The sequence below is a fragment of the Cryptotermes secundus genome, unplaced genomic scaffold, assembly GCF_002891405.2.
Source record: "Cryptotermes secundus unplaced genomic scaffold, Csec_1.0 scaffold2567, whole genome shotgun sequence".
NCBI classification, from domain to species: Eukaryota; Metazoa; Arthropoda; class Insecta; order Blattodea; family Kalotermitidae; genus Cryptotermes; species Cryptotermes secundus.
Genome location: NW_019733904.1, coordinates 57,875 through 74,142, shown reverse-complemented (window position 1 = coordinate 74,142; position 16,268 = coordinate 57,875). Strand labels below are relative to the sequence as shown.

General features: G+C 42.2%; 1 protein-coding gene across 1 annotated transcript in view; it reads right to left on the bottom strand.

The window, feature by feature from the left end:
- Nucleotides 1-16,268, bottom strand: part of LOC111868376 (band 4.1-like protein 4) — a gene marked incomplete at both ends in the record, with an annotated part of 103,023 nt that overhangs the window by 33,033 nt on the left and 53,722 nt on the right. Inside the window, 1 exon segment of the mRNA XM_023858964.2 lies at nt 14,914-14,977. Within this exon segment, the coding sequence (XP_023714732.2) occupies nt 14,914-14,977 (64 nt within the window).

Sequence of the window (16,268 nt, the reverse complement as noted above, 5' to 3'; positions counted from 1 at the left end):
ACGACACACTATAACATTACAATCCTACACGCCTTCATTTACTTGACGATTTGTACGAATAATTAGTTAGGAGCCAAAACAGCCCAACTGGTATAGATATTACGCTACGGGTAGGATTACCGATGAATCGGGCTTCAATTCCCAGTAGGGGACATGGTTAGTTTTAACCTTCACGGGCTCTAAACCGGCCTCCTATGCAATGGGACCAGGGTTTCTTTCCCTATAGGTAAAGTAATGGGAAGTGAAGCTAGCTACTGGCCTCCATTTATTGATGAGATTAAGACCGCGTGGAGATATGCCTCCACTTCCCCATATGTCTTCATGGCATGGTGCTAGCTTACAATATTCATTGGTTCTGGTAAAAAGATATGCAGCAAAGAAGGTCTCTGCTTAATGAATAATATAATTAGCAGATTCTAAGGGGTTCTGACGATGGTGGATAACCCCAGTAATTCTGTGTGTCAATATAATTAGCACTGAGCAAAAATATGCTGACAAACTATTAGATAGACAGAACATTTTGGGTATTTTATGAGGGTACTTTGTTAACACGCATCTACATATATTTATAACCTATACGCCTCTCTAGCCATGGAGAATATAATTCATAAATGCTGAGTGTAAAACATTACATAAACAATATTTGTAACTGTTGTTAGAACACTGAATAACATTAGCGCTGATATGAATGGAATGCAGCGTGTTCTGAAAGACGCTGTGAAAGCGATATTTTATTTACAGGAAGACCCACGATAACTTCCTGTCAAGGAAACAGTCTTCTGCACAGCAGTCACGCTGTGATACTTCTCGCGGACGAGAGCCTGGAGACTGAGTTATGGCATCATAATCCACCATCTGTAGTACAGACGAAATTCCACTGCCTAACTCAACAAAATCTAGCCTTAAGATATAACCAGAAGTTATCGAGAGCCACGCTATGGGACATGTATGGAACGACATGGAAAGGGGGGGGCAGGCATTCTCAGCCTGGGCACTAGATGAAGCTCAGTGGTCAGCTTACTGCTTCTGCCGCTTTAACACCAAAGAAAGGCTCCACACCATACATTGAATACGAGTTTAGATGGAATCCAGGTGCATTCTGACTGAACGCTGAAGAGAACATTTCCAATGACCAGGTAGGATTCGAATTCCTGCAGTCATTACAGATGTCTTCAATTTGCCTAGTGAGATATAACGGCTCTAACAGTGAAGCATTTACCTTTAAGGAACAAACATATTTTACTGAGCATATATTAATTTCTAATGAAAATTTCGCGGGCAATCTTAAAAGTTGAGGAAATGGCTTCTTCCCGTACCTGTTTCAAGATATTCCAGTACGACATAACCCTACTTATCTTCAGTTTTCAGTTCATCTCATACACAAATGTACTGAAGTTCACACTCATTGTCATATAAAAGCGAGCTATCAAACCCTAATTCGAATAATTTAAATCCTGTTTCAATATTCACGACCAATTTAGGATTTGTTTAATATAATCCTTCAAACTAAGCAGATATCATGTGGCCCTGTCAGATGACATATCTACAGTCAGAATTCTGTACCTATTTCGTGTTTCCTTCATGCTCTATTCATGTAATCTTCCTCTGATGTCACTGTTCTCATAGTAGCAAGTTAGGTGAAGTGAAAACTGGGAAGATGCTTTTCTTTACGCAATTTTCTCAATGTGTGTTATTAATTCAAAGTCAAAGGCCAGGTTCCACGTCCACATACAATAACTATTGTAGTAGTTCCGTTATAGTGTAAGGTACTTGGTAGCGTAGTTGGTTGAGGCACCATGCTACAAGCCGGAAGGTTGCGGGTTCGAGTCCCGATGAGGTGGATATTTTCGATTTACCTAATCCTTCCAGCCGCACTATGGCCCTGGAGTCGACTCAGCCTCTAGCAGAAATGAGTATTAGGAATCTGCTTGGGGGGTAAAGGGTGGCCGGCGCGTAAGGCTGACAACCTCACCGCCATCTGTGAGCCGACTGTCTAGATAATGTGGGCGCTCAACGTCTCACAAACCTATGAGTCTCCACGACCTGCTACAGGGATAATTTTACCTTCTTTTTTTTGGTTCCGTTATGTGCGCTTCAATCTTGTCTCACTTTCAGTCTTCAGTTTCTATCTCCTCCTCAGTTTTCTTCTTTCTACTCCTTTTTCTCTTTCTCGTATTTGACAGATGTGAAATTAATCTGGCTGAACCACTAAGCCTCAAACAAGTACTTAATTTAATAATGACGACATGACTGGTTTTGCATTGGAAATAAATTACTTCCATCCGCTGGGCTCAACAGGAAAACACGATCGAGATACGAGATGAGACGAAGCAAGCCCACGGTACTCCCCCTCTGCTCTCCTGCGGTGTCTCAGCCAGCATCGTCACCGTGTTACGGATTCGATCATTTATTGAGGAAAGGAACAGGTAAACCCTTCCGGAAGGTCGTCTCTGTCAGCCTGCGACGGGGCAAGTTAGCTCAGTGGTGATGCGGCTCATTCACATTTGAGAAGCCTTGGTTCGAGTCCAGGCATGGACTAGACTGTCATGAATTTCCTGTACTTCTGTTACTTCTACTTTGTTTGAAGGTTCCTAGACTTTGCCCGTTCGTTCTTCTGATAAGGGTACATGAAATTGAGGCCTCTAGGGTGGTAACAAGTTGTTTAAGGCACCACATGAACTCCCATATAATGTGAACCCCTTATTTTTCCAGTGAAAAAAAAAATCATATTTTTTGACAAAATTAAATATGTCATTTAGTATTGAAGGTAAATCATCATAATCGACTTCTTCACACATATTCGTAAGGGCCCAAAACAAAGCAATCCCTCTTTTCTAAAAATCGGTATTAAAAAAGAAACCTCACCTTACATGAGTTAACACGGTATATTCATTTTTTTTAATTATTTATAGTGAAATACAGAATATGAAAACACAAGCAGTTCAGTGCAGTCCAGAAAAGGGGAGTAATATGAAGAGCTTCAATCGGAGGGCTGCATGGGGAGCATGCAGGACTAGTAGCAACTTAGAACTTGACTATTTCGGGGCTGGATTGAAGCCAGAGGAAAACCGAGTAAACCTGTCTCAAGATGACCAGTAGCAGAATCTTCCCGATACATACTGATAACTAAATAGCACATAGAGGTCTCCTAAGGTTTAATGCTTAATGCAACTTAATGCAACAATACATCGGATTATATTCTTTCAATGGAATATGTCCCTCCAGTCGGATATCTGGAGAGTCCTACCGCAGACAGGATCAGAATCGTGTCCTCGCACACTCCTCTTGGTAAGGTAAAGCTGTCCTTGTAACAGGCCATGGAGGCCCATAGGGTTGCGAGACGTCGAGGCTCCCATATTTTGTAGAAAATCGGCTAACAGACGGCGTTGAGGTTGTCAGCCTTATGCGCCGGCCGCCCTTTACCCCCAGAAAGATTCCTCTTACTCACTACTGTTAGAGGCTGAGACGACTCCAGGGGTCATACTGCGGATGGAAGGATTGGGTTAACTGAAAAATCCAAAGACCTGATCAGGAATCGAACCAGCAACCTTCCGGCTTGTAGCATAGTGCCTCAACACCTACACTATCACGTCCACCCACACTCTTCTTGGTACATTATTCTTAATCATTATCAAGCTTTATGGTATGCTAAACAGTTGAAACATCATAGTAAAATAACCAAATACCTCGGGGGCTATCTCAGTAAAACAGAGATAAATGCCGGTTTCTTGCTTATCTAACTCTTATGCCCTGAAGATGGAGACGACATGTTCCCCTGAAACGTCGGCTGACTAACACAACTCCTCGTACACGGCGTTATATACCAGAAGTCACGGCCGTCACTGTGAGAACCTCAAATACAGAAGTTACATGCGGTTCCTTCTGTCTAAATATTACGTCATGCAAGCGTAAAACAGGGATGCAGAACTTCAAGCATTCTAGAACTTGCCACTGGATATGGGGTGACAAACTTCACGTTAGAGCCTTATAAGGCCACTTACAGAGTTAACAGCACCAAGAACATACTGCATAGAAGGCTGCGTTAGTCTCAAAGCCTTTTTGGACGCAGTGGCAAAGAGATAACTTTCTGCCCCTGCCGGGAATTGGATCTCCGACGTCCAACCAGTACGCAGTCACATAAGTGACCGACTTATCCACATTCAGTAGTCCAATAATATACAAATGCGAAACTTCATTAACGTGCCGTTTAGGGAAAGACAGGGCTACTGTCTTAATCCAGCTAAGCAACTCCACGCAGATGAGACCTTGAGAGGTCGCCAGTTGTGCAGCTACTCAACCGAAAATTCATTACCGTGTTCATAAGAGCCCTCAACTGGTCCTTACCCTGAGCCACATCAATCAGGATCATACCAAACTATCTCTCTAAGACCCAATGTAATATTATTCACCCATCTACGTCTTGGTCTTCGTAGTGGTCTCTTTCATTCTGGCTTTCCAAAAAATACCCTATATGCATTCCTCTTCGCCCCATTCGCTCGACATGACCCGCCCACCTCATCCTCCTTGACTTGATCATTCTAATTATACTTGGAGAAGAGTACAAGTTATGAAGCTCCTCATTATGCGGTTTTCTCCAACCTGCCGTCACTTCATCCCTCTTCGGTCCAAGTATTCTCCTCAACACCCTGTTCTCAAACACCCTCCGTCTATGTTCCTCCCTTAATGTCAGAGACCAGGTTCCACACCAACTGTTTTATTCAAATGTCTTAAATAACATTTTATATCGCATTTTCTCGGTAGACCAAAAGCATCAGTCAATAGAAGAGCGTTACTTTCCCACATGATGAGAAGTTTCTCTCAGCACACACGGCGTATGTGAAAAGAACGGTATATAACGACAGGGTGTAACCCAGGATCTGCGACTTGCCTTTGACTGTGCATGAGGTCCCGGTGTGTCCCGCCCGGGTAAGCCCATTTACAGGTATGTGATATAGGAGCCGTAAGTACGTCATACAAACTTACATTAAAAAGATTTTCCCTTTCCATTTCTTCTTATACACTATGTGTTTCGACCGTAAACGATCATCATCAGGTGACATATACAATTCAATCAAATATATCTATACTGTAGGTATACTATAAGTAGGAAAACGTCTGGACGGTTTTAACCTGCCCGTTGCCAGTCGCTATACAGACTCAACATCCGTGGACTAAATTTGAATAGATCGATGCGATGGCCTACTCTTAACAAGTTCAGTAGTTCTGGAAGCATACTCTGGCGAGGGACCTCAGTTCCTACAACTCTTGGGGAAAGACTTCCGGATCATTCTGACTTGGTTTGGTGCCCTACACCCCTTTCAGGGAACACCTAGTGGGACTCGTTTTATGTGGTAGTACTAGAAGCACCGGCCCCCAAAGTTGTCTCCATCTTGTTGTTGTTGTGGTGGTGGTGGTGGTGGTGGGGCTTGCGTGACTCTGTGGCCTGGAGAACTATGCCGGCGGTAGTTTAACTACCGGTAGAGTCACCCATGCCGGAAAGGTCAAAGGGTAGAGTCCATACTAAGAGAGATACCCTGGTCCTCCAGGTTGGGGGTTGGACATGAGGCTAACAACCTCATCCTGTAACAATTTTGTTCAGAAACCTAACTGTTGTGGCCTAAAGGCCGACTCCCGGTAATATGTTAACATAGTATTAACATTTTTGTATTTTTGGGAAAATATTTGTTAGGATAGATTTGGTTTTGGGAAATATTTGTAAGAGGTACGAAAGCGGATGTACGAAAGGTTAACAACTTAAAGGAATTTCTGCGTAGGATTTAGACGGACATTGGCTTGCCACGAGGGAATGCCCAGTCAGCAGAATGACGTTGAATGTATATCGAACTGCTAACTACAGAATTTACACTTGTGTGATGGGGGGACGTTTGGAGGTAAAAGTGTCAGCCAAACGGTTTAGCAGTAGAAGGGGGTGTGTCCCCTTAGGATCCCAGCCAACGAGATCACCCACCTTGGGATAAGACGTCATTGGAGGCGGACTTACACCCTCCGGGAAAATAATGAGTAAGCATAAATAGGGGTATATAACCCAGAGACCAAATTAGGAAGGGGACTATTCTAACAGTAATTTTGGCCATTTGCGGCCGTAGGCTCTGTCCAAATGGACACCGACTCGACTCCCGGCAACGCCATCCGTCTGCAGACTCAACGCAAAGTAAGTGGAAACTACTCTTATCGCCATGCGCAATAATTGTAATATTCTTAAAGTGTAACTCCTCCAATGGGACTAGCTAGGAACGTTAGGAAAAGTGTACAGGGCGTAAGAATGACCAACCGAGTGATGCAAGGTAGCCAAGTGTAATGTGTAACCCGACACCAGTCGGCCCTTTCAGTGTGAGAATTCCAAATGTATATAACTGTATATTGATTGTGTTTTTACTAATATAGTGTAGCATAGGGTGAGGATGTGGGTTTTTGTGGTGATTTTCGCCCCTTCCACATTTCACACCTGCGCCCTCCTGACAAGCCCGGTGAACAGAGAGCCCCTAGCCATGAAGCAACGATAGAGAAAGTAATTTAGTCGTTTCCTTAGTCCACCCCCTGTGACTGCAGTACAAAGGGTGACAGTGGGGAGACCTCCACGGAATAACTGGTGGCAGAACAGTGGAGACAGGGTGGGATTACCAATCCACCCCTGTCGTAAGGAGTAAGGGCATAACAGTGGTGGAAGCGGTGGGGATACCTTCACGCCCCACCCCACCACGACGTAACACTAACAAACAGCCTTGGGTCATCATGTGTTGGTTCACTCCTACGGCAGCACGCATTGGTTGTGGAGACCGGTTGTAGAGGAGACCAAGGCTCACCAAGGGCTGTAGCGCCGAGTGGTAGGTAGGTACGTAGGTACTAGAAGCACAGCGTAATCATAATCAATTCATAACAGCAAATATTGAAGAAAGACAAAGTACAAGCCTCTGTGCTTATTTAGCGGCGAAGCTAGTGCCAACTTTTGGGGATAAAGGGTGTCGCGTGGTCAGCGCAACGGGTCCCCACGGCCGTTATTTTCGGTTTTCTAGAAATAGCTTCTTGAAATAGCTCCTCAATTATCCTCACGAGGCTCAGTGGACACCGTTTCAGACCCACTACTTCTCGGAAAATTTGGTAGCGCCGGGAATCGAACCCGGGACCTCTGGATCTGTAGCCAGGAACTCTGACCACTAGACCAGTGGCGGTCGATTTTACTGTATACACAGAATTAAATTTCGTACATTATTTAGAGTCGATCTCTTTAAATATGAATTAATTTGTAAGCCCTATGTAATATTGCCCTACAATGGTAAGAGCGCAAGGCATGTAGCACGAATGGGGGAGAAGAGGTATGCATATAGGATACTGGTGGGAAAGCGAGATGGAAAGAGACCGCTGTGAAGACCAAGGCGTAGGTGGGTGGACAATATTAAAATGGATCTTAGGGAGATAGGATGGGATGGTATGGATCGAATTGATCTGGCTCAGAATAGGGACCAGTGGAGGGCTCTTGTGAATACGGTAATGAACTTTCGGGTTCCATAAAAAGCTGGGAACTTCTTGAGTAGTCACACAATTGGAGGCTTATCAAGAACGGCTCAGCTCCATGAGTGAGTGAGTGCAGGGTAACAGCGGTGCCCTGCACTCCGTATTTCGATATGAACAGAACAGAAGCCTCTCTGAATCTAGAACTTCACTGCCTCAACTCATGTACTGGGCTGCGTGATCTCCTGGGACAGTACTTCAATTCAATTTGCATGCATCAGTTATGCTGAGATTGTTTAGGAATAGAAAAACCTTATATCAGGGACGTGAAAACGCCAGGTGTAGAATCTCCAGATAAAACTGCAGAAAACAAATTTTCGTGCCCACAAGAGCAGAATGATGTATTCTGATGGAGTACGAGTATTTTCCAAATGCGTTCTTTGATCAACTGCGAGTCTCTACGATTCTAATATTAATTTACTACCCATAGAAATCAGTGTCTTCGTTTCTTTCATATTAACTCTCTTGCGCTGAATTACTGTGCCAACCAAAGATGAGTTCCAGATGAAATATAGTAACACTTAAGTCCGCTGGTGAGACGTCTAACTGGAATGGACGAACGCATTACTTCGCTTGTACCTAGTTCAACAAATCTACACATCTATCTCATTTAACTCCATTGAGCAGAGTCTTTCTTGAGAAGCTAATAGTTGCTCAGCCAGCCCAGATGTCATCATTTTATTGAACTCGAAGGTCCATCACTGTGTCCTCAGGGCCCCAACAGCAGTCCCTATGCAAGCGACAGGAATCCACTTCAGACCCTCCCTTTCTATTTCCGACGAATTTTAATACTGTAACGAATTTGATCAACGCGTTGCCAGGCAACAGCTCTATAAACATGGTTCACCACGCAACAATAGAGGAGGCTGTGTTTTCCGTGTTCGCGGTGACGTCACGCAGCGGTGGGCGGTGGTCACGTGACATGTGCTTCCTCTGATGTGTGGCCGTTCCTCGGCTATATAAGTGACAGAATTTGTTCGGTTCAGGGACTAGTCAGTTTTCGGTAGGAGATAGCCACAGGAAGTTCGTAGTTGAAGAAGAGTATAAGAAGTCAGCCTGTTAAGATTTAACGTGTGATTTGAAGACCTTATGTGTGCTGTAGCACAGTGATATTGGCAATGTGATGTAGGGAGACTTTTATACTTCCTGTGTTATAATTCTGTGCGGAGTAGTGGAGATAGACCGAGAAGATTAGCGTGGAGTGTTTTTTAGTGTGAAAATCATTAAGAGTGTTACAATCATTTGCAGTTACGACCTGTAAGTATCCAATAAATCCAATTATCAATCCGAACCCCGTCTTTAGTCACTGTGACACATTACAATATTATCCTCAAATCTACGCTTCGATTATCCCAGTTGCCTCTTTCCCTCCGGTTTTCTGCCAAAAACTTTCTCTTTCCTCCAATGCGTGCTTTATTTCTTGTTCATCTCATCCTACTTGATTTGGCCATCCAAAAACATCTCGTCACTTCCTCCCCCTAAGTTCCAGAGACCTACACATCATGTAGGAGAATATTCCCAATTAAGTTTATGAGCTTTAATTTTAGGATTTTGTCATCAACCTATTTTTGTGTAATTAATCTAAGTCACGTGTGAGTGAGGATTGGTTACACAGAATTAATAACGACATAAATACAATTCAACCACCTATAGTATACAATTTTTTTCCCTGGCACTACAGCCCCAGTGGGCTTAGGCCTACCTCCATGAACTTCTCCATTCACATAGTATACCATTAGATCACCAAATTTACCCAGCATCTGCTCAATGCTGTGTTCATGAACGCATTTTGAACACGTAGGAAGTCAAAGGGACACAGCATTTCCAGTGCACTAAATTTATACATTTAACGTGAAGAAGGCATGGAAATGGCACGGAGAACTCCAAACTGCCATATCGATTGGGCTGTGACCGTGCGGTCTGCACTCCGAGCTTACTCTAACATCGGTCACATTTCGGACATAATTACTATGACTTATCTATAAAATGTGAGTCATCCTGAAAATATATCGTACATCATTGTAAGGTTAACTGCTTGCAAATAGACGAGCTTAATCTAGTATATTATACATCATACACTATTAATTTAAGATTAATATTAATATTATTCTTCCATCCACGTCTAAGTCTCAAGATCACTCTTACCTTGAGATATTTCGATTAACATTATGTATGAGCATCTCGTCCCTCTGAAACGTGCTACATATCCAGCCAAACATCTGGTAAATACTTTCAGAAAATAAACTCCCAGTTAAACGCATACAGTTTTGTTCTTTCAGAGAAGTATCGAAGTAAATAATTACATAGAATTATGGAGTATGAAATCTTTAGTTTTGTAAGAACAGCCTTGATAAAAATGTCTCTCGCATACGTTCATGTATCGGAATTTTAAATGTAATGTATTTCATCACACAGTAACCGTAAGCTGCTGATTATTTTGAATAGAACAATATAAAAAATGACATTATAGTGACACTTGAAAAGTTGATCTCGACGGTGAAAAATGAAAGGTGTTGGCGTGCAGTTTTTTTTAGCACGTTGTCAAGTTCCGTGGGTCAAAGACCCACTGCGTCAGTGCAGACAGGCAGATAACCAGTGCTTGGTCATGCCTTGTACACATCAAACTAATTTTGTTGCAGTAACGATTTTAATCGTATAGTGATCTTAGGCTCAACACATACAGGGTGTTGAAGAATCGACAGTGCTTTCAATGTATGAGTCTGCCAAGTTGTTCCATGTGGCTGTCTTCAGTAATAAGCGCAGGACAGGTCCAGACAAATCAACGTTATTTGTCAAAATCTGAGTGCAGGTTAATTCACTCATTACATAATTCATTTAACGATTTATCTATGAACAGCGCCGATTAAATAGCATCGAATATCATGATTATCATGAATAATGAAACTGCAGGGTATGGAAGTAAGCAGCGTGGCCTACTCTTAAGGATTAATCAAGCATTTACATAGCACAAATAACAAACCCTTTAACCTATCTTCCGACCCCAATCTCCTGTGAACTATGCAGTGCATTGAGACATCAATTTCTATGGCTCTACAGCCCTTTCATGGACCTTGACCGGTTTTCAAGTTTCTTAATCCTGTACACAGTCGGTAAGACTCCTTGAAAGGGGGATCAGCCCGTCACAGGGCCGCAACGTGCATATAGGACAGCACAAACACAGAATAAACGCACATAGACATGAATGTCTTAAGTGGGATTCGAACCCACGATCCCAGTGTTTGAGCGGACGAAGATAGTTCAGGCACTGAGACATTCAGATTGCGTACAAGTGTTCTGCGTGTGCTACAGCTGCATAGCGGAGAATGAGATGGGTACCAAACAGTACGGAAAAGTAGCATATGCCATCTGCTTTAATGTTCCGCAACTCAACACTGCCCACAGAGTGCCTTCACGGGTTTCTTCTGATTCTCTGAACAAACAGCATAAGTTTCGCTAAATAACACTGGTAGAACGATCTTTGTAACCGACTTGGGAAAATAACTCTTTAGGCATTAAGAACTAAAAATTAAGGGCGTTACTCCATGCTTCTGTAAGTTCACATCTGGTCGTCGTTCACGGATTAGAGGTAATTGGTATATTCCAACTCAGAATCAATTTAATGGTAATCTTTTATAATTGAATCATTGCATCGTAAGACAACACGAAGGAAAAAGGGAGTGAATATCCATATTTAGATTGAGGTTTAAACTCAAGGTCCAGACTTGTGACACATCCCCTGACCGTGAACTCAGAACTCCGAACTCCGTGGATTTAGTCCGAAAGCGAAATATACCGACCGCCGCTTGTCGGCAAAGTTAGTGCCAACTTTAGCGAATAGAGGGTGTCGCGTGGTCAGCGCACCGAATCGCCACGGCCGTTAATCTCGGTTTTCTAGACCGGAACCGCTACTTCTCCATTCAAATAGCTCCTTCATATCCTCACGAGGCTGAGTGAACTACAATCCAGACAGTCCCCTGACCGTAAGCATTTTAAACACCAGCGAGTAAGGAGGGAATCCAACTTTATCAAATACTTAAAACAGTAAGGAAACATAGCTCAGAATCAAACAGCTTTTTAAACGTTCTCATTGTATCAAATTAGCAAAGTGGAATAAAATACAACATAGTTCTGGACTGAAGAATGCGTCTTCTGGGATGTGGCGCCATGTAGAACCTGCAGCCATCTGCTCAAGTTGGTTCCCTGCTCGCGGATTTTTCTACCATGAAGATCGAGGCGATACGTTTCTCGGAAACGTCGGCTCACACAAGATCCACACGGCGCCACAACCCAGAAGACGGCATTCTTCATAGTCACCGCCGTGAAAACCTCAAATCTGACACAGTCCTGGATCATTTCGTCATAAAATAAAACCGAAAATTCGACGATTATAATCTGCCAATCATAAGGTTAGCTTGGTGGTTCTCTGACATAAAAATGCAAACGAATGGTTAAAGCCGCGCCATAACTCAAGCGGTTAGTCGCTAGCTTCCCACCGCGGCGGCCCGGGGTCGATCCCGGGTCTGTTCAAGTGGGATTTGTGGTGGACAAAGTGGTGCTGGGGCAGGTTTTCTCCGAGTACTTCGGTTTCCGCTGCCAATCTTCATTCCACGAATTGCTCCACAATCACCCTCACCTATCATCTGGGGCTGGTACAGTAGGCCAGAAGTGGCCGCAGCACAAAGGACTTAGTCCCACCCCACTAGCATTAAAAAACGGGGATAAGCAGGGGTTTAAAAGCAGCATACAAAGGAATAACAGAGGAACAATACAGAGATCAATACCAACCTAACTCCTTAAACGATTTTGGAATTTTGCATATTTGTGCGAACTGAGGTTCTCACGGCTTTTAATATTAATATTACATTTTTTGGAACCTGCTGCCTCCATCTTCAGGGCAGAGGACTTCTCTATATTCTTATGAAACGTTGACACTTATCTAAACGGCGTCGCATCCCAGAGGATCGTAATTTCGTACAGTTTTGTTTGAAAAGTATGCTGCCTGTATAAAATTTACTTAAAAAATTAAAAATATAAAATAAAAACACGGTGACGGATCGAAAATGTTTTAATTTGAGGATGTGAAATGGAAAATTGGCTGTTATTTTAATACGAAACTTTTTTAAAGGTGTCATGTTGTAAACGCAGCAATTATAAAATATTAGTGTCACCTACAAGATTGAACTACTGGGGACCCTAAAGTGCACCATCTATCTATAAGCAATTTCACCGATAATATTTCATATCACCATCTGTACGTGCGTCACATGCTTTGGGAACCTCCACTTCAACCCACTGAAATGATCTGGCGACTCCTGAACGTCTGTCCATTCAGCCTACTTCAGCTTTTTTGACGGCTTTGCGAAGTGACATGATGTAATTACACAATAGGAACATGATCGTCTATTCTCAAAGTGTTTCCGAAACTTCATATTCGTCCTACATGACATTCAAATACATTTTACAGCATCTTCTCATGTTTACATATGCACGAATATTAAGTGTCCAGCATATCAGGATCTTCTAAGGCCTTAAAAGATGACCTTGGTTTTGAATGACTATTATTANTGATGCTTCCACCCTCAGAAGATGGTATTCTTCATGGTCATTGCCGTGAGAACTTCAAATCTCATATTATTGTTATTATTATTATTATTATTATTATTATTAGGCTTTCATATTTTATATTTTGCTCTTTATTTATTGTTGTGTATTTCTGTGTACCCGTGCAAACTTTGTAATTGGCCTCTGCGCTGTTAAGTTTGCACGTAAATAAACACGAATTGAATTGAACTGAATTATCCTAAGGTCATGCAAGGTAACCTAGATTCCTCATGACTGATTATTATTATTATTATTATTATAATACTTCGCTGTTCACGGTGCACAGTTATTCTACGTCGACTGAAACGGGAAGGCTATCATCAATAGTAAGGTGTCGTGGCCTATTCAAGGGTACTCTCCAGGCATGGAGAGACGGCGTTAAGAACAAGACAAATCTAGAGCAATGAAGCCGGCAATCGCTAGGATTCAAGCCCGAAACCTCATGAATAAAAGTCTACAGCGTTCCCGGTACATTAATGACTTAGCTGGATGAGGAGATTAAACGTTTTGACGGACACTGTCTCCCCATTATGCGCTCACTTTAAGAGTTCAGGCCCACTGATTACCACATACCAGCAACTGTTTATTGGGTGCGGACGAATATGTGACGCACACCTCTCTCATCCAATTAGCATTACGGCTGATGAACTACAAATTTATGTTTCAATCTGACTTGACGGATACCCGTGTTGTTCTATTAGAAAGGATGCAAATGTCAATCAACGAAGTAATTTATTTCTCTTTGTGAATGCTGTTCAACCACCTGCACGGATGAACCAGAAGGGAATACTGGCCATACAAAAGCAGATCATGTATTCAAATGTCTGTATTTCGTCTTCCAGGCCTTGCACTTGCGCATCGCTTTCGTGCAGTAACATGTAGTGGCAATAAACGCTTCTGAGAATTTCGGGGCGAAAGAAATGAGACCAACATCTTCCGTTTATTAATCGAGGCACGTAAAGTTGAGGTGCTGTATTTGATTTGCTTTCGACATACTAAGAACTAAAGAATTCTAGCTCAAGCAATTATTTCAACATGTCGGTACAATGCGATACATTGCATGCATTCTCTTCTCCTAGCATGATATAATGGTTTCACTCTTAAAATAAAATTGAAATTATTGATACCAAAAGAAACAAGGCAATAAAGCATACTTAATCATACACGAAAAATATATGCTTACCAAAGTAACATATTTCTGGAACTTTCATTAAACAGGGCGTAAATGTTCAAGAGGTGTGATATACGTGACACATTACTAATCAGCAAAATTCGCAATGATACACAGACTGTGGTCTAAGGGGTGCTGATGATGGCTGACCAAGCCGAAATAAGTTTGCGAGTTAAGTTACAAGCCGTGGCGAGATCAAGTATACATGGATAAGTGCAAGAAATGAATGAACCACGAGAATGCATCCGACTGACAAAAAAATTTAGTCACTTCAATTATTTTGTTCAGTAATAAATAGAATGCCGGTCACGGTAGCCGAGCGGTCTAAGGCATGTACTATCTTCGCTCGCTTGGAAACCGGGATCGTGGGTTCGAATCCCACTCAGGGCATGGATGTTTAGTTTGTGTGTGTGCGTTTTTCTGTGCTTGTGTACAGGTAGAGGCCTTGCGACGAGCTGATCACCCGCCCAAGGAGTCCTACCGAATGTCTTAAGATCTATTAAACCAAAGTGAAACGGAGAGTTTCATGGAGGTAGGCCTAGGCCCACTGGGGCTGTAGTGCCAAGGAAAAAAATAAAAATAAATAGAAAAGTATTTTGAATTGTACTCACGTTTTTGTCGCAAACTCGAAGCATGAAATATCTGCCCTTGAAGTATATTTTGGTAATTCTGGGCCTGTAAAATAATTTAAAGTCTATTAGCCTACTTATACCGAAACTTAGTTCAGTTTATTATGAATTGTAACGTTTGGTATTAAGTTCTTTGAATACACATTTCTTAAATAAAATTTGAATTCACAGTTCACACTCTAATTTATATTTCCCACCAGTGAAAAGCCATGTGTATGTTTGCAGAAGGCAAGGAGAGCGGATTCCTTGCACCAACACTTAAATAACAAATAGACTGGCATTAGAAGACTAGGCCTAAGATAGCCCTGCCTTTTTATTCCTGCAGAGAGTAACATGGTCTTGCTTTATTAGTACAGTTACAATCTCTAAATCTGTGAATGGAGAATATTACACGTACATTCTACATAACAGGCATATAAAAACTAAACTGAACTCCGTGGCTTTTAGTACGCAAGCGAACTGTACCGACCGAGCGACCGCCGCTTGTCGGCGAAGTTAGTGCCAACTTTAGCGGATAGAGGGCGTCACGTGGTCAGCGCAACGGATTCCCACGGTCCTTAACATCGGTTTTCTAGACCGGAGCCGCTACTTTTCCATTCAAGTAGCTCCTCAATTATCCTCACGAGGCTGAATTGACCCCGTTCCAGACCCACTACTTCGCAGAAATACTGGTAATGCGGGAATCGAACCTAGTACCTCTCGATCTGTAACCAGGAACTCTGACCACTGGACAACAGAGGCGACCTATACCTTAAAAAAAGTTTATGTAAAGTACTTTATACGGCTCAGCATTAAATAAGGTTCTAAACCTGGATATTCTTGACATCATTGGCACCTACAATTTACTCAAACTATATATATGAGTTGTATGTTATAGGCAACGCAGGGGAACCAGGCGCTGTGTAAAACAGCTAGACACACAAAAAAATTCCGCACGGCATATAAAGATTCAGTTAACTATTACATAATTTTCATTTCATGCATCCTGCTGTGTTACAGTATATACAACTTATTTATTTGACCGTTACAACACAACAATAAAAGAACTTCTAGGACAATGCCCAGACTAAAAACAATATAAAACATCTGCTGAAAATTAATGATAACAAAAATGATATATATAATCATAGTGGAGTGCATAAACTACGTGTACAATGTTCTGACTGTCCTTTAAAATATATAGGACAAACGGGACGAACTTTTAATGTCAGATTTAAGGAACACATACGTGATATAAAGAAAAACGGACAAAGTTCCAAATTTGCCCAACACATATTAGACACCATGCACGAGTACAATACGATAGACAATACATTAGAAGTTTTATATATCGGCAA